This window comes from Setaria italica, chromosome VIII (assembly GCF_000263155.2).
Source record: "Setaria italica strain Yugu1 chromosome VIII, Setaria_italica_v2.0, whole genome shotgun sequence".
Lineage (NCBI taxonomy): Eukaryota > Viridiplantae > Streptophyta > Magnoliopsida > Poales > Poaceae > Setaria > Setaria italica.
In genome coordinates this window covers 34567629-34592434 of record NC_028457.1, presented here as the reverse complement: position 1 = coordinate 34592434, position 24806 = coordinate 34567629, and the positions used below count along the sequence as shown (strand labels likewise).

General features: G+C 42.5%; 2 protein-coding genes, 1 long non-coding RNA gene and 1 pseudogene across 3 annotated transcripts; 3 read left to right on the top strand and 1 right to left on the bottom strand.

Moving 5' to 3' along the window:
* Window positions 1–1698, top strand: part of LOC101774957 — a 17700-nt pseudogene extending 16002 nt beyond the window's left edge.
* A 634-nt stretch (window positions 1699–2332) lies between these two features.
* On the top strand, window positions 2333–3427 carry LOC111258354 (disease resistance protein RGA2-like). Its single transcript, XM_022829567.1, has one exon. It carries the CDS (start codon window positions 2333–2335, stop codon window positions 3425–3427), a length of 1095 nt encoding a protein of 364 aa, XP_022685302.1.
* Window positions 3428–3611: 184 nt separating this feature from the next.
* LOC111258210 lies at window positions 3612–5444 on the top strand. The gene is made up of 2 exons (XR_002678814.1): window positions 3612–3743; window positions 4410–5444. It is a non-coding gene; the product is annotated as an uncharacterized LOC111258210 (long non-coding RNA).
* Window positions 5445–15719: 10275 nt separating this feature from the next.
* On the bottom strand, window positions 15720–24758 carry LOC101774566 (dual specificity protein kinase pyk3). The gene is made up of 13 exons (XM_022829212.1): window positions 24678–24758; window positions 24048–24066; window positions 23818–23972; window positions 23472–23727; window positions 22837–23059; window positions 22625–22745; window positions 21044–21244; window positions 20918–20970; window positions 18741–18897; window positions 18384–18636; window positions 17684–17891; window positions 17426–17549; window positions 15720–16078 (listed from the first exon to the last, which is right to left on the bottom strand). Exons 3-13 carry the CDS (start codon window positions 23968–23970, stop codon window positions 15902–15904), a joined length of 1926 nt encoding a protein of 641 aa, XP_022684947.1. The 5' UTR covers window positions 23971–23972; window positions 24048–24066; window positions 24678–24758; the 3' UTR covers window positions 15720–15901.
* Between the last annotated feature and the right edge of the window lie 48 nt (window positions 24759–24806).

The following is a 24806-nucleotide window of genomic DNA, read 5'->3' as shown; positions in this document are numbered from 1 at the left end:
CTACCCTTCTCGCACCTCTGACACATAGTACATCGAGCATCAAAATATGTACAAGGGCATCAGCCGCAAGGTTGAACATTAATGGGAGAGTGGGTCTCCCTGCCTCAAGCCCTTGTGGGTTTTTGAAGTATGGCCCCTTTTCACCATTGATATTGATGCACACTTTCTCCTCTCTAATGGTGCTCTTGATCCATCCCCGCAATTTTGAGTTAGCCCTTTTCTTTCCATCACTTCTTCCACAAAATCCCAACATATACTATCATACGCCTTCTTGAAGTCAATTTTCATTATCACCCCCATGCATTTGTTTTTGGTTCAGCTCATGCACAATTTCGTGTAACATTACTGCCCCATCTATAATGTATCTCCCCCTGATGAATGCTATTTGGCTGGGACTAATTAGTTTCTTGGCCAGTCAGCCTCCCTGTCAATAGCTTGGTAAAATCTTGAAACTCACGTTGAGCATGCATATAGGTCTAAACTGACTCACATTATTGGTATCTTTTATTTTGGGCACCAGGGTAATCACCCCATAGTTTAGCCGGTAGGTTTGCGGTGTGTCCACGGCACACGGCAAAGCCTAAAAAACACTCGGCAAAGGCTTTGCCGAGTGTTACACTCAGCAAACAGCACACGATATCCACAGTGCTGGCAAAAATTTCTTTGCCGAGTGTTTTTTATTAGGCACTCAACAAAGATTTTGCCGAGTGCTAAAACCGACACTCGGCAAAAAAAAACAACGTGACGGCGCGAAGACGGTGACGATGCGTTTGCCGAGTGTCCGATAGAATGCACTCGGCAAACATTTTAGCACTCGGCAAACATCCAGTTTCCGGTAGTGGTCATTTATCATATAAAAGCACACACCAAACCCATCTGGCCCTGGGGCTGTATCTTCATTCATCCCGAACATAGTGTCCTTCACTTCTTCCTCTGATAAAGGTTTGGTCAGTTCTTCATAATCTGACCGTGATAACCTCCCATGTTGCATCGAGGCTTCCTCTCCTAGAGATACAACCCAAAGTACCCCGGCCTACTATCTTCTTTTAATTATTTGTGATTCTGAAAAAATAAAAACCCAAATATCTGAATTACCAATATATGTTATTATAATATAATTTACCCAAAGTGACACACTAGCTTGCATCTTCCGATACTCTTTCACCTAAACATCATTTTAGGCCTCCCATATGTTGGTGTCCAAAGATCGAACTAAAAAAGAAAGGAAATGTATATAATGCCATGTATGTATGGCCACAATAATGAATATCGTGAAACCTGACGATAAACCAAGGAGAAAACACAAAAGCCTAGTAGTATTGTAAATTGGATATTCAAAAAATTTATTCCTAAGCTTTAGTACTGTATTTCCTATCTTAACTCACTAGGTCTTTTAATAATCATCTTGCTAGCCTAATATACACATCATATGTGAGAAAAATCATAAATTTTCTACCGTAGAGCTTAACTTGCTAATATCATGGTTTTGTGTTACCATATGTGCAGATACTTCATCGTTGTCGATGACATATGGGATATCTCTGTCTGGAAAATGATTAGATGTGCTTTGCCAACTAATAATGGTGGATATATAATTATCACAACTACACGTATTTTTGATGTGGCTAAACAAGTTGGTGGTGCTTATTACAAGATGCCAAATCTTTGCCTTCAAAATTCTAAAATATTATTACATAGAAGAATATTTGGAATTGAAGACAAAGATAAATACATTGATAAGGAGTTGATCAAACTATCTGAGAAAATACTACATAAATATGGTGGTGTACCCTTGGCTATCATTATGATATCTGGATTGTTGGCTACTAAAGGAGGAAATAAAAGAGAGTGGTATAAGGTCTGCAATTCTATTGGTACTAGCATAAAAGATACTATTGATGAGAAGATGAAAAGGATTTTGTCACTTAGCTATGATGATCTGCCATCCCATCTAAGGACTTGCTTATTATATTTAAGTGTGTTTCCAGAAGGTTATGAAATTGGCAAAGATCGTTTGATAAGAATATGGATAGCTGAAGATCTTATCCAATGTGAAAAACAAGGGGAGAGCCTATTTGAAATTGGAGAGAGGTATTTTTACGAGCTCATAGACAGAGGTATGATCCAACCTGTGTATAAGAGATGGTACTATGACATGACAGAAAATTGCCGTGTACATAATATGGTGTTTGAACTTATCTGCTACTTGTCATGTAAACAAAACTTCGTTTCTATATTGGATCACGTGCATCACACATTTCCTTCAAAGGAGATTATTCAGCGGTTATCCCTTCAAAATTGCATGGTAGATCATGCTACGCATCGGGCTACTATGAGCATGCAGGAAGTGAGGTCAGTTGTTGTATTTCCATCTGCTGTTAACATATTGCCAGCGCTTGCAAGCTTCAGAGTTATACGCGTGCTAGATTTACAAAGTTGCTGCCTTTCACAAGGTTACAGTCTGAAGTATCTTGAAAATTTAGTTGACCTAAGGTACCTGGGACTGAGAGACACAGGCATCTCTCAACTCTCTCGAGAAATAGGGAAGCTGCAATTTCTACAGACATTGGATGTAACAGGTAATGAAATTTCTAGCTTGCCGTCGACTGTCGTTGAGCTCAAGCATCTGATGTGCCTACGCATAGATAGCTGGACAAGAGCGCCATGCGGGATTGGGAGCTTCACATCACTTGAAGAGCTGTCAACATTATGCATCCAAGACTCCACTGATCTTATAGAGGACCTGGGAAATCAAACAGAGCTGAGAGTTCTGGGTATTGACTGCCACACTGGATGGAATTTCAAAAGGTTTGAGAAATCCCTGGTGGAGTGTCTACACAAGCTGCAAAAAATCCACACATTATCCATCTCAGTTGTTGGTGAATGCAAGTTGGATGCCTGGGTCGCCCCTCCACATCTCCGTAGCTTGGAAATAACAGGATGCTGTTCATCTACTCTGTCAGCTTGGTTGAATCCATTGCTTCTTCAGGAGCTCTCTTTCCTGTCCATCGAAGTGAGGAAGATACGGCAGGAGGATCTGGAGATACTTGGGAGTTTGCCGGCTCTCGTCTATCTCGATGTGGAGGTGGGCAATCAGAACCACGGAATCCTTCGGAGGTTAGTCTTCCATGATTGTTCCTTCCCATGCCTGGTACATTGCGTGCTTCGGGGATACATAGGGCCCGTGGCGTTTCAGCAAGGAGCTATGGTGAAGCTGGAAAGACTTCACCTGGCGATCCCTGTGCTGGAGACCAGAGAAATCGCCGGCGGTTTCGAGTTCGGCTTGGGGAACCTGCCGGTGCTCCAAGATGTCACCTTTTTGCTCCGCCGTGGAGGTGCCGGAGAGGGGGAGGTGGAGGAAGCTGAGCGTGCGCTGAGGCGTGCAATTGAAATGCATCCCAACCATCCCACACTTGAGATACTCTGATGAATTGGGATGAAGGTGTGCTACCTCCACTGATTTTCTTTCCTGATGAACGATGGTTCGGACAGATGATTTCTAGTTATTAACATCAATCACCACACTTGCAGAAATCAAATGCTTCCATCTATGGACAGCGCCATCAGCCAAGCTGACCCTGCGAGTACATCAGGCCTGCACGTATGTACGTTAATGTGTCGCAATTTATCAAAAATCTGACATGGTTCTACCCGAACATATTCTCAGTACTGTTATCAGTTATCATATTTGTTCACTCATTGGGACCAAGGACACGCGTTGCAAGTTAGGAAATGTAGTGCTGGTAAAAACACAAAAATATTTTCTTATTATGGTTACTCTATGAAAGATATAAGACTGTCCATTTACTATTCACATGATTTTCTAACCCCCAGATCAATCACATGTTGCAACTGTAGGTTCTTTTATTCAATTGGTGGTTATGATTATGTAGTTTTTCTTTTTCAATTGTGTACCTTGATTGTGTATACTAGATTTTTGCTGATCGCCAGTATGGCATGCTTGCCTGGAAATATCCTTTGATATTTGCTAAAAATCAAATAGAACTTATTATGAATCAAAAAACAATGCAATCACATCCCTGCAACCTGCAACTTGATAGTTGAAATTGCAGCCTCGCACTGGATTGTCAAATTGTAGAAATCATTGATAACAATGAAATTTACAGACTTATCACTTGCAGGTTTAGCTAAGATGTTAGTATATGCTGTCGAACGAAGTCTCTGGACTACTAGTGTGTAGATTAACGTGAATGTATATAATCGATTACAGTGGAACAGATGCTGAAGTTTTTTTTCCTGCTCATATGAGGCCCAAACTTTAAATGATTAAATTCTTTGGATTAGATTTCCGGGCTCAAGCAACCTGATATGTGTCTTTTACATGCTTGCTCATTCACTTTTATGTCTTCCTAGCTAGCTAAATTTTACCTTTGTTTGTCTGAAATCAGTAACGCGGTGCAGGGACAATAGGATCTTGGCATCTTGCCATTGGGGAATGGTACCGCAATGTGCCGTCCTGGTGAACCTGCAACTGCAATTGACGACATGGAGGTCTGGAAAGAACAGAGTGCAACAAGTATGTTCCTGCTAGGCTGGTACCGGCTTCGATTCGATGATGCCACACGCCATCTCCAGCAAGATGTTAGCGGAAGCCAAAGTTTTGGGGCCGTGGGAGAATCTCATTGCAGTAACGGAGCTGAACATCGTTGCGCATTGTTGTGGGAAAGCGTTGGAAGGAATCTGTGTTTGGGCGAATAAGTAAGGGGCACAAGATTCGTCATTTGTAACAAGTGACAAAAGTCATTGCATTGTTGTGGTTTGATTACTTCATAATCTCAAAAAGATAAATTCGCTTGATCATCCTCTGCATTGTACTTGCTGCACGGTTTGTTCAAATCGGACTTCATTGGACATGCCAGGCCTCACCGCAGTGACATAGTTCGGAATTTGTATCAAGGGATTTGCTTTTGGGTAACGATGCACAATATATGCTAAAAAAATTTAGCAGGTTATGTTCCTGTTGAGTAGTACAGTGGTTCGACTATTCGTTTTTCAGTGATCCTTTTCAGCACGAATCACTTGCTCAGCTTCTTCATGGTGCTCTTGTTCTACCGTTTGTTCATATAAAGCTTCAGAGAGTGCTAAAGCTTACAAACTGCAGAAATGGGAGGAAAAAACCAAGAAAATTACTTCGAGTGGCTTGCAACTTGGGTCGCTCATCTTGCAAATTTCAGATGTGACCGTGACAGGCTGCCAGCTCTCACCTACGTAGATGTTGAGGTAAACCATGAGAATCTCGGAATCCGGAGACTCATTATTGGTGCTTCTTCATTTCCATGCCTGGTGCAATGCGTGTTGCGGGGCTCTATTGGACCTGTGACATTTCAGCAGGGAGCTATGCCCAGGCTCAAACTGTAACCTGTAACCTGTAATTGTGCTCTGTTAAATTTCTGGTATATATCATTGGTTCCCGATGAGAGTTAGTAATGTTTGCATTGCTAGATAAAATTATTATTATACTTGAATTATATGATTAGATATGAACTCGTGCAGAGGTTTGAGTAAATTTACCCAAAACAATGCAGTGGGACAGAGGCCATGCATTCTTGCTCAGCTTTTACCATGATTGACTTTGTGGACTAGATTTATCTTTATTAACACCTTTGCTTCTTATCGGTCTTTGCGCTTGTTCTTTATAATATATTCTCTACAGCCCATCATCACACACGAACGTACTTGTAGTACACATCTTCTCATTTCTGTGCTGCCATGCTTGTGCCGACCTGCATGCCATCACTACGAGATGACCGTGGCCGGGGACTTCACTTTTATGGTGGACTGTATCAGTGGCAACAATGAGATGCTCGGTTGGTCATGTGGTCAATCAAGGGTTAGTTTGGCAGTGCTCTGGCTCCTCTGACTCCTCTAATGGAGTGGCTTCTACAGCTCTGACTCCTCCTTTTAAAAAAATGTTTGGCAAAATAGCTCTTTCGTGTAGTTTAAAATAATTAGATAAAATGAAATACCCATAATACCATTTCATTTTCTTTTTTTCTTTTCTTCCCAATTATTTTCCTTCTTTTCTCTTCCTATTTCCTTTTCCTATTTTTTCTCTCCTCCCATTCCTTTTCCTATTTTTTCTCTCCTCCCATTCCTTTTCCTATTTTTTTCTTTCCTTCTCTCTCCCCCCTATCTTCCCACCGCCAGCCTCCCACTCTTCTCTCTCTTCCCTATCCTCCCACCGCTGCTCCTATCCACTCCCAACCGTCATCTCCTCCCGACCGGCCTGCCCTCCATCACCGTCGGCCACCTCCGCCCCCGCCTCCTGACCGTCACCAACGCTGTCTCCGTCCGTCCCCACCTCCCCGCCGCCGGCAGCCTCCTGCCCATCGTCGTCTCCATCCACCTCTACCTTCCAGCCTACCTGCTACCGGCTCCGCTGCCTGCGGGCCCTCCCTCGAGGGCACAGAGGGAAACGGCCGAGGAGGAGCTACAGGAGCCGGGTTTTTTAGCTCCGCCTCTCCGAAACAGCTCCCCTCAGCAGGATTCGCGGGGCTCCGGAGCCGAAGCTGGAGCCCTTCCGCCCGGAGAGCACCCTTTGGCAGGGCTTCGGGAGAAGCTGCTCCTGGAGCCCTGCCAAATGAAGCCCAAATGTTTACATTGATCCTCTTCTCATGCAAGGTTGCTGCTGGTTGGGTTGTTACTTGTGAGTAGCACTAAGGATGAAAATGGATTGGATACCAACAGATATTGCGGATATAAATACAAATAGTTATTTTTTTACGAATCGAATTTAGATACGAATAGTGATAAGATGTGTCAAATATTGATATTCATCCTATTTGGATCTAAATGCAACTTTTATCTGGATTCGGATACTGTATGGATACTGAATGTCCGGATTTAGATACCAACTTGCTATTTGAGTGTTTCAACCTCGTCGATCCGACAAACGGACCGATAATATCTGCACCACCGTGACCCTCACCCTACAACCGTAGTGCATTTTTCACCCCTAAAGTAGAACCGTAGTGCATTTTTCACCCCTAAAGTAGAACCGTAGTGCATTTAATGATCCGTCGGACATGATCTATTGGCCAAATCTGACAATGGCAAGTCGCTGTCGCCGGACCTGCAAGGCATCGTACTCCTCCACATGGCCGGACAATGGTGCTAGCGCCTTGTTTACTTCACCCCCAACTCCCAACTTTAACACTATGCAAAAAGAAGATTCCTCATCACATCAAACTTGCGGTACATGCATGGAGTACTAAACGTAGACGAAATCAAAAACTAATTGCACAGTTTTGTTGTACTTTGCGAGATGAATTTTTTGAGCCTAATTAGTCAATATTTGGACAATAATTCACAAATACAAACGAAACGCTACAGTGTTGCTATAGTAATTTGGGTGCACCCAAGTTGGGCAACTAAACAAGGCCTAGGCGAGTTTTGGTAAAGTTTTTGCCGGATCGGGCTCCTCTGACAAAACACCGGCGACACTGTTTACTGGAGCCCATTTTTTCTCCCCCCTCCTCCCGTCTCACACCGAAGAGGAGCCGGAGCTCCTCCAAACGTACCTTAAGGCCATGTTTAGTTACTCTCAAATTCCCAACTTTAGCACTATGCAAAAAGAAGATTCCCCATCACATCAAACTTGCGGTACATGCATGGAATACTAAATGTAGATGAAATCAAAAACTAATTGCACAGTTTTGTTGTACTTTGCGAGACGAATCTTTTAAGCCTAATTAGTCAATATCTGGACAATATTTCACAAATACAAATGAAATGCTACAGTTGCGCATTTATGGCAAAATACCAATTTTACCACTCCTAAATTAGGAACTAAACAAGATCTTAAGACTGAGACCTGCCCATCACGTACTGTTTGAAGGTACATGTCCTCTGCACCAAAGGGCGCGTTGGGTTGGCGCTGCCGATTCTGCCGCGTCCTGCGTCGCTGCGAGACACGTTGATTCAGGACTTATTTTGCGAGGAGGCGACACGACGAGAGGCTGAGAAAAGTTCGAGACCGTCCGTGCTGCTCTCAGGGAAAAATAAAAATAAAAAAGGAAGCATCCCGAGGGAGCGCAGAGCGCGTCTGTCCGCCCAGTTATATACTCTATTCTTTGGTGGTCGTACGGTGCGCATGCACGGTTCAACCTTCCTGCTCACACTCTATTCTGCTCTAGGAAGGAATTATAAAAAGCAAGCTAATCCCACTAGCCAACGGACGATGTGCATGCACAGGATCTTTTCGCTGATTTCAATCTTTAAAATGTAATATCTTCTAAACCATAAGCCCCATATTCAATCCGTCTGAGCATTTTATTGGAATATATACCTTAACCTGGTGAGATCTACGAAAGCTATATTTTCCTGAAGTTTTTAAGTACTGTGTAAATAATTTGTTGTTATAATCAATGTCCAATTACAACTATTGAAACGCAGATAATAGCAACTGAAAATATACAAAAGGTCGTTGCAACTAAGGTGATAGATACAACAAAGAGCAATTACAACTCTAACTAGGATAATAACTCACTTGCATCTAGCATAATAATCCAGTTACGAAGCGATGCATACGCATCACAATTGTAACCGGAGCACTAATCTAGTTACAACTAACAACTAGAGCAATTGCAACTGGTCGAGATCTCTAACAATTGCAACTAGGTCAATATCTCATTTACAACTAAGATAATAAACTAGTTACACATGTCATCAAATTGCAACTGGGGCACTAATCTAGTTACAACAGGAGGAATTATAATTAATCAGGTCCTCCAATTGCAATAAGGACAGTAGCCTAGTTACCACTAGGATGATAACCTAATTATTACTACACTAGGAAGTCGTGCACACGCAACCACAATTCCAACTAGAGCACTAATCTAGTTGCAACTAGACCTGAGCAAAATGCGGGCCGAGCTGACAAAAAGCCCGAAATGATTCGGGCCAAAAAAAACTTTACCAAATCCGCCCACGAACAGCTTTCGAGCCTGTCGTTTCGGGCTTTTTTCAAGTCGGGCTAGGCCACTCGCTCTTTTTTATTAAAAAACAATTAAAAAAAATAAAGGTCACAAGCTGGGCTTAGTCCGGTGAGCTCGGGCCGGACCGGACCAAATTTGCTCAGGTTGCAAGTGGTTGGAACCTCAAATTACATTTAGGGCAATAACCTAGTAACAACTACATGAGGAACCCACACGCACACCATCACAGATTGCAACTAGAACTGACCAGTTGCAAATGAGGCAATAACAGTAAGTTTACTATCCGTTGCAAAACCATTTACTACTAGGACGTGCATTTTATATACCAAGTGCACGTACCTTCCCGCGGCGGGCGCTTTCCCTCATACGAGCCCCGCTAACGACTCCTACTCGCCCCCCGCTGGCAACTCCCGCGCACCTCGCGCCCACCCCCGCGCTGATTATTGGCGAACACGTACTGCGCACGCGTTAGGTTCCCCACTGCGCACACGCCCTGAAGCTGTCCCTGTCGCTGCCCATGCCCATGCCCAGTGGGCAATGGCAGCCAATCATCAGGACGCACGGCTGCTTTTTTGCTTTACCCTTTCCGGGCATCGGGCCTGCAACTCGTCTCCGGAGGTTATGGATGCTTATTTATAAGCAACTTATCTAGGTGTTTGGTTTGGGTTGCTTATCTGATTGCTATTGACATATTTACCCCTACCATCCTATTTCCCTCTACCCCTAACAACCCAGCTCCTGTGGGAACTGAGCGGGGCGCGAGCGGCCGCCGCCGGCGGCGGCGAGGTGCGAGCGGCGGGCGGGCGGCGGGCGCAGCGGGCGGCGCGGAGGCGGCCGGCGGCCGGCATAGCGGCAGTGGCAGGCGGAACTGGCGGTGGGCCTGAGTGGTGACGGGATAGAGGAGAGAGAAAGGGGAGAGAGGAGAGAGAATGAGGGTAGGAGGGTAGGAGGTGTAAAGTGCCCCATAAGCAACCATAAGCAACCCAAATGCATAAGCAACTTATAAGCAAGTCTATAAGCAAGAGTATTTGGGTTATAAGCAACTTATTTGCTTATTTTTAAGTCGATAAGTAACCATAACCAAACAGGCCCTCCGTCGCAGCGACGCCCGGTAGCACGCGCGGCCTTTTTCGCGCTGACAGATCAGCTAGCAATCCATACTCCGATCCGTTGCAGCTCCAGGGACGTGGGACGAGCCATGCACGCCCCTGCATGCGTATTCACGCGCGCGTCGATCAGAACCTCGAGGAGTGCGGCGGGCAGGCTCGCCGGACGAGGAGCATCTCCTCAGCCTCCACAGCCTCGCAGCGCGGCGCGGCCACCGCGGAGGCGGCGGCCCTGGGCGGCATGCTGCCGCGCTGCCAGAAGCAGCGCGCTGGCGCCTGGGCGGCGCCGTTCCCCGTGCCACCGCCGGCTTGCCGGACTGGAGGCGTGTGGAGAATAGGGAGCTGACGGAGAAGCGCGACTCGCCGCGCGTACCACCGCTGGAGCTTCACCTTGGAAGAAGGCACAGGCGCGCAGCCAACGGGCCAAAGGAATCGCTTCTGATGCAGACGTTGGGATGGTGGTGCGGCCACGTGAGCACGGGGGATGTGTTACCAGCGAGGCAGGCTGGCAGCGATGGTGTGCCATGTGAGAAACTTGTGATTTTCTAATTTCGTATTTCACGACGGAAGCAGTTCGAGTGTGAATATAATATTGTTCCGCCAATATCAACCATAGCAACGAACCAACGACCCCAATTATAACTCTTGGTTGAAACTAATTATGATGCAAATTGAAAAATAAAGAACAAAATTCATCCCATCAAAGTTACATACAGCACAGCTAGTTGTTCCATACAGTTGCAATTAAAAATAATCATGTTAAAAACTACGAGATTACAAACTATGCCCGACGACCGTTAAAAAAAAGTTATGCTCGAAACTAGTTCTTACTTACCGTGTGTTGGGTCATGCTGAGTTAGTTTACAACTGGAGCAACTGTTCAGATCGTTCAAATGCACCTTAGGATAGTAATTCAGTTGCTATTAAGACAAATAAACTAGAAAGCCACGCAGACTCACCACAATTGCAACCGGAGCAATGCAACCAGAGCAATTGCAACTCGTTGGTCCTCCAATTACAACCAGGACAATAACCTATTAAAACTATACTAGTGAACAATGTACATGCCGCCACAAATGCAACTAGGGCACTATCTAGTCTCAAATAAAGTAGTTGCAACTGGTTAGGTCCTCCAATTGCAACTAGAACTATAACTGAGTTACAGCTACACTAGGAAGCCATGCACACAACATCACAAATTGCAACTGGGGCACTAATCAGTTACTTAGAGCAAATTGCAACTAGGACAATAACATAGTTACAACTACACTAGGAAGGCATGCCCCATGACACCAGAATTGTAACTGGGGCGCTAATCTGGTAACAACTGAAGCAATTGCAACAGTTCGGGTCCTCCAATTACAACTAGAAAAATAATAACTCGGTTACAACTACACTAGGAAACCATGCACATGACACCACAATTACAACTGGGGTGCTAATCTAGTTACAACTGGAGCAATTGCAACTGTTCAGGTCCTAGCAATTAAAACAGCAACCTAGTTGCAACGAGAACAATAATCTAGCTATAAACCGAGCCGAACTATAAAAAAAAACTATGTTGGACCTATAAAAAAATATTACATATGCTCAAACTAGTTGCAACTCATTATTTTACATTATTTAAAATTGCTTGAAAACCTAAGTCATAAATACTAGAAGGCGTGGTAGCAGGATGTACACGATTTATACCAAAATAATATAATAAACAATTCGTTGGTCATGCATGCTGGTTAATTCGATCTGGCTTGAGCTGATTGGCTGTGGGCATTGGTTGTTTTAAGCTTGTTTATTCAGCTGATCGAGGGACTAGTACTACGCGAAGCTGGGGGCGTGTTTATTCAGCACTGGCACCTCTGAACCACCGCGATTCCGCGAGTGAAGGGATGGATGGGGACTTGACGTCCGCCGCCGGCTGGGCATCGCCGCCGCGCTTGCTGCTGTTTCCACCGACTGCTCACTTCGTGGGTGCAGAATGTCATGCCGCGCTGGAGCAGGGACCAAGGGTGACCAGCAGCATCAGGAAGGTCGAGCACGAGGATAGGCGGGAGGTGGCCGTAGGAAGAGACGATGAACACAAGCGCAGAGCAGCAGCTCCGGCCTCCGGGAGGTCTGGGCGCCGCCCACCATGCCGCCCGTAGATGAGAACGAAGATGCTTAATCGAAGGAATAACGTAAACTTGGAATAATAGCATTGGGGGTATCGAGGGGCTTCGATTTTGTGTGGTCGACGGCGAGATCCACTCCCGCTCGCGATGGATCTGAGGGGTGCGGCATGAAGAAGAGGGGGAAGAGAAGGTTCCATGCGCTTGGTGGAAGATGACGATATTTAATTTTGTCTTTCTATTTACTCGGTGGGACCCACAGCCGATGTCCCTTCTCGGGAAGAGCCATGGAACTCGAGGATCTGCATGCCACTACATTTTCTCAGCAGTGGCGATCTTGTTTTATTTACTCATTTGACCGAGGACATGATGCATGTCCTCTTTTGCTTTTCCATCCACTCTAGGTAGGCAAATGTGTTTTTTTAGTCATGTCTCTATTTTTAAAGGGTAATTTTTTTGGGTGAACCTATTGCAACTTGTACCATTTCGCCCATGCTCGCAATGCTCAAGAATTGAGAGCAACTATGCCCATTTCGCCATCTGCACCTGTACAAGTTGTCGATCACCCTGCTGGAAGCGGCGGCATCAAGGCCAGAGAGGCTCTCTCTGACTGGGAGCTGATGGAAAGCCTGGCGGCATCAAGGCCAGAGAGGCTCTCTCTGACTGGGAGTCTCAGTGAGAAACTCAGGATGTGGCCGGTGCTAGATGGCTGCACTTGAACTGACCTGACCTGAGAAATCAAGTAATGCTAGCTATGGCCGATGTGCTGTCTATCTAGAATTAGCCGGAATGTAATGTGTGTGATATCAGCCTATTAATGCTAATTGAGTTAAGAACTCAGGCTGGCCTGAGTGCCAAGCTTCTGTGAAGAGTGACAGGCACTTCCATGTTGTAAACTGAACCAGAATCCTTGTTTTCCTTTTTGCAATGCAATCGGACTGGGGGTATACCCCTGGAACTCTAAAAAAACCTATTGCAACTTGTGCTAATTAAAAGCTGACTTGATACTTACTGTGATGGATGAAACTACATCACTGCTGGTTCCCTACACTGATGTTTGTTTCGCCCTTCAACATCATTGTAGACTGAAACTGCATGACTACTGGTTCTCTAGTCTGCTATTTTGGACTCATCCCAAACTTATGGATCTCTCTTTCATTTGAATAATCTGGATACCTTCGGGAGGTTGCTAGCTCCCTGCTATCTTTATTTGAAGGCCATAGAAAATTCAAAATCCCCTCGTTTGGATAAAACCAAATCATCCCAATACTCGTGTATTGGAGTGAAAATAAAAACCAATTGGAAGGGACTATTGTGTTTCCAATTAAGACCAAGGACATTCGCTGCAGGTGCTTGTTTGTTCCAATGCCTGGTAGGAAGTAAGTTGTTCAGATTTATAGGAACTTTGAAGTTCCTAAGCAAAAGAAGCTATACTGTCGTGATTGAATAAATAGGCATAGTATTTGTTTGTTTAAGGTCCTTTTCTTCTTTTATCTACCTAGTCTCTGCTAACAAATGGCAGTGGTGCTTGTCTTCTTTTATCTACCTAGTCTCTGCTAACAAATGGCAGTGGTGCTTGTAATTTCAAATCACTACATTTACTTAAGGACTGTTTTCAACTTTTGATCCTTATGTATTCCTAGCCTGCTAAAGCTGACCTTTTATTCTGTCACTACAAACTCACTGCAGAGTAAGTTGTAAGATAGACAAAATAGTTTAAGGTGATTGCAATCAAGTCAGTAAGTATGCATTTGGAGTGTGCATTCCATTATTTGAAGTATGCATTTGGATTGAGCTCTGTTAATAAATTTTCTACTTTTCCAAAAAAAATATTGTTGGCCATGTTTGTGCAACCGATCTAATCCAGTAGAACTTTTCAAGGCGACCCAGCTGATGTGAAAAAGGATACTGTGCGTGTGAATAAAAGAGAAGAAGCTAGAACGCATGGCACAAAAGTCTTATCGGGTGGAGATCGATAGCCTGGTTCCACAAGGTTTCCCACTGGACTAGACGGATGCAGAAGCCGACGTGATCGTCCACTGTGAAGGTCGCCCCTGAAATAGGAAGATGAACACAAGCAAGCCCTTGTTTACTTGGGAAGTTGGGAGGTGCCAAATTGGCATTTTGCCATAAATGCGACACTGTAGCGTTTCGTTTGTATTTGTGAATTATTGTCCAAATATTGACTAATTAGGCTCAAAAGATTCGTCTCGCAAAGTACAACAAAACTGTGCAATTAGTTTTTGATTTCGTCTACATTTAGTACTCCATGCATGTACCGCAAGTTTGATGTGATGGAGAATCTTCTTTTTGCATAGTGTCAAAGTTGGGAGTTTTGTGGGAAGTAAACAAGGGCCAATTGTCGAGTGAAGTGTGGCGAGGACCCTCAAGTCTTTGGTGCGATTTCGTCAATGCCCAAAAGTCCACACTTGAGAAGTAGACAAACTTTGACCTGAAGCCGTTGTTTGATTTTTATACCCTTCTAGCTTTCTGTCGATTTTCAACTGTGCCTTTCCATCCCATCGGGCTATTCGTCGTCCGGCAAGGAAGCTCCAGTAACCAGCAGCGGCTTTTTGCAACCAGTGAACAGATCCATGGAGGTTGTGATAGGGACACTGCCGAGCATCATCGCCAAGCTCAGAGATCTCCTCATTGGGGAGTTCAATCTGCAAAAATGGGAGAAGGGGGAGATCAGGTTTCTACAAACTGAGCACGAGAGCATGCAAGGTGCCCTAGAGAAGCACTCAAGTACACCATCAGACAAGCATGACATCCAGGACAAGATTTGGGCAAGGGCTTATTTGAGAGATCTGTCCTACGACTAACTCTACGACATCAAGGACAGTATCGACACATTCATGGTGCACGGCAAGGGCAGTGAACTTTCCTGGCCACATAGCTTCAAGGAGCTCATTGGCAGGAGCTATTGTTTATTGTCACAGTTTCAGGTTCGCCGTTAGATCGCTACTGAAATCAGAGATATCAAGAGGCGTGTCATCGAGGTGGGCGAGCAGCGTGATAGTACAACATCAACAATGATGTTGCTAAGCCTGTGACAGTTGATCCTCGTTTATTAGCTCGGTACGACAAGGTGACAAAGCTTGTTGGCATTGACAAGGCAGGAGATGATGTAATCAAGAGCGAACAATGATACATGTATTTTTAATATTAACAATGATAGAAATAGATAACGTATAACTATATTTTATTGTACTTTGGGATGCTTTTTTATAATGATACATGTAATTCATTTTGATACTAATTTAGAAGTTATTGTAGGTTATTTTAATAATGTCAACTATGTGTAATTTAGATGCAAGTTTCATGAGTTACTTTAGTTTATTTTGCATAATGGCATACATGGGTAATTTAGATTAAGATTATGGGTTAGTTTAGCATACTTTTCATGAATGGCAGAGGTGAGTTTTATAGAAAACATAACAGATGATGATTAGAGTCTATGGTATCGATGGCTGGATGTTTGTGAGAATCTCTCTGATTTATCCGGTGTCTTGTGAGAATTAGTAATAATAGTTTAAGAGCTCCAATTATTAATAGTAAGATGCGTTGGTGCCACCTCGATTGGTTGAAATGTCATGTTGACACTAAATTTGCATCGTCAGGGAACATCATTTTGTGGCTGTATGCGCTACGGAGTGAGCTCGAGGTCGTGATTGTGAAGAAAAAGTAATCTTCTGTATCACTGTTCTGCTCAATTGAGCGTGCAGTCCCCTTATTTGAGACAGAGAGGGGACAGATGGAGCTCAGTGACTATATCCCACGCAAAGGGTCTTCTGTCTGGGTCTTTGTGCAAACAGCTTTGCGCCAATTCGAGGCATTTAGCCACTTGGTGTCCCCATGGCGTACATTTTGCTGATCCTTTCCACCTTTGTTCCCATCGTTGAAGTACCTGCCATTTCGATAAGATGATTTAGAATAATAATACGAAAGTTTGATGGATCGAATGGTTAATGGGTTAACGGTTGACGTGGATATCCTACCCGCGCCGGGAATGCACCGGCTCTAAAATGGAGAGATTAGTCAACATTTTCCTGGTTAAAATTGATTAAAGAGTAGGGGGTGTTTGGTTCTTTAGTCCGGACTAAAATTCATGTCACATCAAATCTTCGAAGACTAATTAGGAGGACTAAACATAAGTTAATTATAAAACTAATTACACAGACGGAGGCTAATTCGCGAGACGAATCTATTAAGCCTAATTAATCCATGATTAGCACATGTTTACTGTAGCATCACATTGTCAAATCATGGACTAATTAGACTTAATAGATTCATCTCGCGAATTAGCATCCCTCTATGCAATTAGTTTTATAATTAGTCTATATTTAATACTCCTAATTAGTATATAAACAGTCGATGTGACAGGAACTTTAGGAGGAACTAGAGAACCAAACACCCCCTAAAATACGCGTGCGGTTCCTAAACTTGTCATGGGGTCTCATTCAGGTCTATGAACTCTCAAAATGCAATTTTTAGGTACCTGAACTAAATCTCAAGGTGTCATCCGGATCCATAAACTCTCATCACACATTTTCACATCTGCAACTTGTTCTAGGGTATCATCCAAGTCACTAAACTCTCAAAATACTTTTAAGATCCCTGAATTCATGACTAATTTAAACTGCAGGGACTAGGAGGATGAGGAATGCTCATGTTTTAATCATAGAGTATGCTTGATCATAAGTCACTAAATGTTTTCTTAAATGTGAGTGGGCTGATGCGACAGATCCATTAGAGGGAAACTAGAGAAGGTACATGTTACAACCATTCGAAGATCAGAAAATATCTACATATGAGTATTGTGTTATAATATATGAGCCATCGAGATAGAGAAATAAGCATTTCAGTAGCTGCAAGCCCCATACTTTAAATGAAATTTTAAATAATTATCTCTCTTCTAATTACTAGCCCGTGCATGAGCATAGGTTGATGGATTGGCTTTTGTAAGGTTTTTTGTGCAAAATCAGACACCCTTACCTAAATCGACCTGCAATAGATTCATGTACATACTCCAGAATCCAGATAGCTAAAAACATGTTAATGTGTAGAAAAAGCATAGGTTGATGGATTGGCTTTTGTAAGGTTTTTTGTGCAAAATCAGACACCCTTACCTAAATCGACCTGCAATAGATTCATGTACATACTCCAGAATCCAGATAGCTAAAAACATGTTAATGTGTAGAAAAAAAACGTTACCATGATTTAAGAAAAAAGGAACGAGACAAATCACACTTACATTTGTAATACTAGGTTTCTTCTTACTTCCAGTCACCAACTCTATGATTATGACACCCACACTATAAATGTCTGCCTTACGTGACGCTACGCCTTCAAACATGCTCTCTGGAGCGGAATATCCTCTGCACGAAAATAAATTATGTGCCGTTCCAAATATGAAAATTTTATGTAACATAAAGGAAATGGAAGATATGTAATGACAGAGAGAATATCCTAGTCACAGAAAGATTGAAGAATTTCTAAATGTGTAGCTTACAGCCGCGGTAGACGTTGATTACTCATAATTATGAGTTCTGGAATACCAAAACCTGTAATCTTTGGAACCATATGAACATCCAGTAGGATACTTGCAGGTTTGAGATCCATGTGAATAATATCCTTTTCCTTGTGAAGGTAGCACAAACCCTCACAGATTCCCTTAATTATTTGATATCGCGTATGCCATTCAAGTCCGCTGAATTCATCTGCAGCAGGAAAATTCAGTTAACCCCCTACCGAAAGGATTCGGGGGGGGGGGGGGGGTATTATTCCCCACTAATTAGGGATTAACGAACAAAGCCTAAGAGTGGACTGTATGTATGTACCAAATGGTGGGGCATTTTGATTCTTCAATCTATCACTTCTACTTAATCAACAGTGAAATAAAAGGGTGAACTGGTGAAAAGGGAGGTTATGGAATGAAACAAGTAAAATGATCATATGAAAATGAAATTCCACAGTTAAGTAAATGCAGCTAATTTTGCCTTATTTGCATACCAGAAAGGTCAAGTTGTGTGTTGCAGTTTGCTGTGAAATGATGTTTGACGTCGTGTCTTCTTCTACTTGTTTAAATTTCTATAGGCTGTGTATCTTAGCTTTGTAGAGGTCGAGATGTGGTCTTAGAATGATTGTATCACCTTGATGTAATGATATATGATTAATAAAGACTCCCTTATCTAGATTGTAAAAAATCATACCAGAAAGATGTTTGCTAAGGTTTCCTTTGCTTAAATGCTCAAAACAGAGCAATCTTTCCCGTTTCTCAGCAGTGATAACTTTCCCATCTATTACTACATTTTTTTCTTCTGTTGCATAAGAACAGTAGCCTAGAAACCGTATTATATTTTGATGTTGAGCCATCATCATTTTTCCAATCTGCCGATGAAACATCCCATCATTAATACTGACGCTCTGGGGAAGCCTGGTTACAACAACGATACGGAAGATGCCCTGTTTAACTTCATGTGTTAGCATGGCATTGAGCATAGAGTTCAGCTTTGCTGTGAGGAAACTTGCTCGAGACCAGGAGAGTTCAACAAAAGGTTATATTTTACCTTGAAATGTTCTCCGAGTTCATTACGACCAATCCTTCGCTCAGTAGAGAAGTTTTCAGTGATTGACCGTAAAAGTGGATATGACAAAATACTTGGCTTCTCGCTTCCCTCAAGTATACGCTCCAGGACATTAAGATCCTCATACATCTTGGTAAATCTAAGTGAACAATGTGTTTCAAAATTAGGGCACAATGAAAATTTTGGGTGCTTCCTGCATAGAGCAAAAACTAGCCAGTACAACTCTCATATTAAATCACCCTTTTACTCAACTAATTCCTTAAAATCCTCAAAAGTTAGTTGGTTTTTCAGTTCGTTTCCATAACTCAATATCGTCCATTGGCACCCTGTAACTACTAGATTCTTCAAAATCAATCCTCATAAGTCATCCTACTGCTTTATTTATTTATTGTCTGTTTATGCGATGACCTTGTTGTATGGTTTTGGAAACATAAATTTATGATGCAATTAATGCACTATTTATTTATGCACCTAGGGCATCTCCAATGTATAGAACCATCCCTGCCCAAACCATGTTCCTTCGATGGGACCTACAAGGATTTGATGTCATATGTTATATTGGCACCAATGTATAAAACCAGGGGTTGAATCTAGAGGCAATTCCTCACGTAACATTAAAAAAGTTTGCAATTCCATATCTACCACTGAAGAACATGATGCGCCTCTCGTACCATCGGTTCAACTTTTTTTTTACCTCAGTACCATTGCCGTCTAATTTGGGAGGACTGAGAGGTAACAGTGAGCGGAAATGCCTATTTTACCCTCTGGTTACAGTTTCCCCTTTCTCTGCCGGACTGCCCCATCCAAGCACGCGGCTCCTTGCTGCACCCTCGCATCGTCCACGCCATGCAGCGCCACAGCCCGCCCTCTTGCTGCCCCTTCGCATCGTCCACACCGTGCATCCGCGTAGCCCGTCCTCTTGCTACGTCCCCGCATCATCCGTGGTGCTCTGTCCATTCCCTTGCTCCGCGGCAGGTCACGCATCACTGGGATGGCATCCGCCACGCGCTGGAAATCCTGGGGCCAAGGCCATCGATGATCTTCACTCTGAAGCCAAGAATGGTGCGCTGAACACACACTGCCGGTTCTATGTCGAGGCCGAGGATGGCGTTTGCGAGGCCAAGAAGATCAAGAGTTGTCATCGGGTGCGCGCCGCCCTGGGAGCATGGACAGCTGCTGTCAACCACCACACCGGCCACCTGACGAGCTTCATGGTGCCCTTGCGTAGGAAGGACTCGCGCTGGAGCGAGAAGGGGCCAGGAGCCCAGAACCAAGCGGCAACGCCCCGCGAGGCTAGGCCGGCGTCCACCCTCCGTGCTGCCACGGTCCGCTGCAATCTGGCCGCACCATCGGCCGCTGGACAAATTGGGTTAACGAAATCACGTGAAAGAGAAGAGGGAGGCAAAAACCAAAATGAAAAAGAAAAGAAAACGGATGGGACCGTCCTGTAAGTAGGGGTATTGAAGTCATTTCTGCAAGTAACTGGCATCTAACGGAGACTTTAACACCAAAAGTAGACGATAATGGCACTGAGGTCAAAAAAAAAAGTTGAACCGATGGTATGAGAGGCGCATAAAGATTTTCAGTGGTAGATATGGAATTGCAAACTTTTTTAATGGTCTGTGAGGAATTGCTTCTTGAATCTACAAACAGGACCCACACCCCTCCCTCCACTCTTTCTCTCTCATCCTCTATTCTATTAATTGCTTAAAACCCAGTTCTATAGATAGAACCAGGTTCTATATAGAAACAGTCCTGCAATGTAATGAAACCAGGATACATAGCTGCATTTATTGCATAGAACCAGCTAAGATCCATTGGAGAGGCCCTACGTTGCACATTATCCTAACATGCAAATAGAAATTTGTATTGATTCAACATGCAACCATCATTTGTATGGGATTTTAGCTAGACCAGACCATTAAGTTTCCAATACAATTTATGGAATCATCAATTGGTGGAGCATTAACTTGCCCTTATATTACCTGATCTTGTAAGAAAATGCAAAAAAAGGGAATCAGGCTCGTGCAAATTAAGCAAATATTCGAGCAAACTTATGCTCCGGTGAATTCATAATTTCTTATATTAAGTTGGGGATGCTTAAGATCATTAAAACAATCTTATAGTTCATTCAGTTCAGAAAACTAGCATTTGTGTACCTAGAATATTCGTGAAGAGTTTGTGTGGGCAGTGCCCGGAATCTTTTCACAACCTGAAAGTCATAATATATAAGAGATCATCACAAAAAGATGAACCTCACTGATTGTTGTCTTGAACGATCATACCTGGTGTAATGAAGACTTTGGATCATTTCTGGGCTCATTAACATCTGGAGGAACCTTTTGAACCATGGTTTCTGTTTTATTCAGCTTAAGAATTATGTCAGCGATAGTAGGTCTCTTAGCTGGATCATATTCTGCACAAATTTGTGCTATTTCAATACATATCTTCATTTGTTGGCACTCTACATGTAATGATTCATGCCACTGGAAAATTCAATATATTGTAAGGAAGACAGCATGTATATATTGAAAAAATAATAAGTAAAACTCAATATATGTCACTACAGATGTTTGATGGCTCTTAAAGATTAAATATTTTACACCTAATTAATAAATAACTTTAATGGTAATACTATTTCCATTTAAATAATTGTCACCTTAGAATGTGCAACTAAACTGTATTAGCTTTAACTGCCATATATGGAGCAGTATTAGAAGTTCAGAATGATGGTAAATTTGAGATAAAAGATACTTCCCCATGTATAGTTGCACAAGTCAGAATGACCATTTGACCAACATCTTCTAACTTTTGCCAGCACATCATTTGCTGCCTGTCCAATCTATGCAAGATAAGACTACCTGTTGTTCAATCTTCAAGATCCTCATTCCTCTGTAGTCAGTATTGGGTTATGTTCGGGGGTGTTTGGGAGGCATGTGCTAAATTTTAGCACATGTCACATCGGATGTTTGAACACTAATTAGGAGTATTAAACATAGCCTAATTACAAAACTAATTGCACAACCCCTAGGCTAAATCGCGAGACGAATCTATTAAGCCTAATTAGTCCATGATTTGACAATGTGGTGCTACAGTAACCATTCGCTAATGATGGATTAATTAGGCTTAATAGATTCGTCTCGCGATTTAGCCTAGGGGTTGTGCAATTAGTTTTGTAATTAGGCTATGTTTAATACTCCTAATTAGTGTCCAAACATCCGATGTGACAGGTGCTAAATTTTAGCACCTGCTATCCAAACACCCCCCCCCTCTTCACGTTTCTCAACTACAAAACTTTGTTTGCTACTATTTCTGAACTTTTAGGTGCTGTGATCTGAGGTCTAATATTAAATGTGGGGTCTAGTCTTCTCCATATGAGGCCTGAAGTTTGCTGCATAGCACAGACTAATTTTTTTTCAGAAGAGGAAGATAGTTCAGTATGTAAAAATCACTTCCTCAGGGTTTATAGTTCTCAAACCATGTATGTAGGACTGTAAATTACAGAGATGCCTGTGTACCAGCGTTCATTTTGGCAGATTAGTATTGCTCGAGTTCACCTTCTTTTGGTGGCTCTTTCCTAGGAACAATACTTAAACTAGAGGCAAACCGTGAAAGATAAGCCTTTTTTGGTCTCTCTGGTCATACACAAGTTGGCAAAACACTGACTAATATTATGCAAGGAATCCAAACAAGAGGAGATGGATCAGCATATTGGGGTTTGGCAATTGTCCCGTCTTTCGGATTCCTTTTCTGAACTTTTGAAGCAAAGCCTTTGGGGTGTCTCTCCCCTTGAATTGAATGAAAGTATATCAATCGGTAATGCGTAAGTCAAAAAGGTATGAGAAAGGTAGGAAAATTATTCTCACATTTTCAGCAATACTCTCGTTACTCCCTATCAACAGCCTTGTCATGATAATGCCCAAACTGAATATATCTGACTTGAAAGATATTTTTTGTTTATCTATGAATTCTGGTGCGATATATCCCCTGCAGGAAATAAAATGGTTTGAAGCATCACTGCATGATTCACAGATTTGGTTTCAAGAAAAACAATGAGGTCTCGATAAGATGAGCTTACGGTGTTCCACACAAGTTGGTAGTGAATATTGTGGACTGGTTTTCATCAATGCACCTTGACAGACCAAAATCTGTAATTTTTGGCTCCATGTGAGCACCCAGCAGCACATTTGCAGGTTTGAGATCCAAATGATTAATGCGACTTTGGTGAAGATAATGCAAACCCTGACAAATTCCCTTAATTATTTTATAACGAATACTCCATTCATATCCATCAATGTTTTCTGTAGAAGTGAACAAAGGAGCACTCAAATTATTAATGTGCCACTGTTCATAGTGAATTTCACAAACAAAAGGAGCAAACCGTAAATGAAGCTTTCATATTCAAAATATTTGGATGACAAACACTATACACTTCTCACAGTGGATGTTAAGAGCATTGAACTCCGGGAGTTGTTGAAACTTATTATCCCAAGTATATTATCTGAGTTGAGCACATGCCTCAAAATTTTTAAAACTATTCCAAAGGGCTGGAATTAATACACGGCAGTAGCTAGTGCAAATTTCTGGGCATGATAAAGTTTTTGAAAGTTAGCCACTTCTCGCTTGTCACACAGTCAGGTGAATGGATAACTGATATCATGAGGTACTTGTTTTGTGAGTTGATATGGAGAGTATAATATTGCAAATTTATACCTTGAAGATAATGGTGAAGACTTCCATTTGGTACATACTCAAAGCAGAGTAATCTTTGCGGCACCTCAACGATCCTCTCTTCACCATCTACTTCCATCAGATATCCTTGTGTATCTGCACAATAGCCTATATATTTTACAATATTTTTGTGCTTTACCCTCTTTAAACAAGCAACTTCATCCAAAAATTGCTTATCAGTAAAACTCTCTGATATGGAAAGCTTCTTCACAGCAACCATCCCTCTTCCAAGATCTCCCTGTTTAACATAACATGCAAGGCAAGTATAGCACTGTTTAACCTCCCTGTTTAACATAACATGCAAGGCAAACAAGATCCAATAGCATACCAGGTAAACCACTCCAAACCCACCATCACCGATAACCTGAGCAAAGTTTTTTGTAACTGATTTTATCACCGCATATGGTATCTTGATGGGTTCTGCATTCACATCGCTAAGTATGCGCTCCAGGTCTTCAACTCCACTTTCTTGATCACCCATTTCTGTAAGTCACAAAATACTGTCAATGAGAACCAATGTAATTTTTCCTTTCCAGACAACGTGTAAATTTCACTCACTCTGTTGAAGAACACATAACTTTTCAGATAAGAAATGGCCACCATGATTCGTAATATATTAGTCAAAGCACCTCTTGCAAGAAGTAATGATAATCATTATTTTCAACAGATCAATGTAAATGCATATTTGTGTACGAAGTTAAGGAAACTGACCACAAAATACTTGCAGGTGGAGGGAGCATTGGTTATCAAAGGTGTATAATGCACCCTTGGTTCTAATAATCTTTAAAACTGAAAAGTTCAGCTGTCAAGGCGGATAAAATGGGCTCGTTACTGGTTATATTTATAATGTCTGATTGTCTCGAACAGACTGATTCTAAAAAATATTTCGCCTTTGGAACAAATGATTTCCTATGAAAACTAGAAGGATTATATTGCTACCTATACAACTAAGGCCATTTACATTTTGGATGTTGCTACATATGTTAGATAGAACAAGGAATTCAACAATAATCCTGATACAAAAGTACGAATTCGTATTTATTTCACCTGTATAGAAGAACTCCAAGTTCGAGTAACGGAGCGTAGCAAAAAGAGCGGCGTTATTAACAGGGGATTCAAAATAAATGTAGAAAGGATTTATCGATTCAATAGGATTCGACAAACAGTTGAGCTTCTAAAAGCACGCACCTGGAAGTCCTGAAGGGATGCTAGCAGCAGCTCCCAATACAACCAAGTTGAAGTCCGCAAGAATAGAAGGGTTTCCGCCCACTAACCCGCGGAGGCAGAGGGAGACTGCCTGCAGCGCGTGGGGAACGG

What these genes read in the sequence shown, in the direction of transcription:
- LOC111258354 (XM_022829567.1), top strand. Translation starts at nt 2,333, where the DNA reads ATGAGCATGCAGGAAGTGAGGTCAGTTGTTGTATTTCCATCTGCTGTT.
- LOC101774566 (XM_022829212.1), bottom strand. Translation starts at nt 23,970, where the DNA reads ATGGGTGATCAAGAAAGTGGAGTTGAAGACCTGGAGCGCATACTTAGC. An exon ending in GGTTTGGAGTGGTTTACCTG is followed by an intron (nt 23,728 to 23,817) that starts GTATGCTATTGG and finishes TATGTTAAACAG; the next exon opens with GGAGATCTTGGAAGAGGGAT. An exon ending in AACTCGGAGAACATTTCAAG is followed by an intron (nt 18,637 to 18,740) that starts GTAAAATATAAC and finishes GAAGTTAAACAG; the next exon opens with GGCATCTTCCGTATCGTTGT.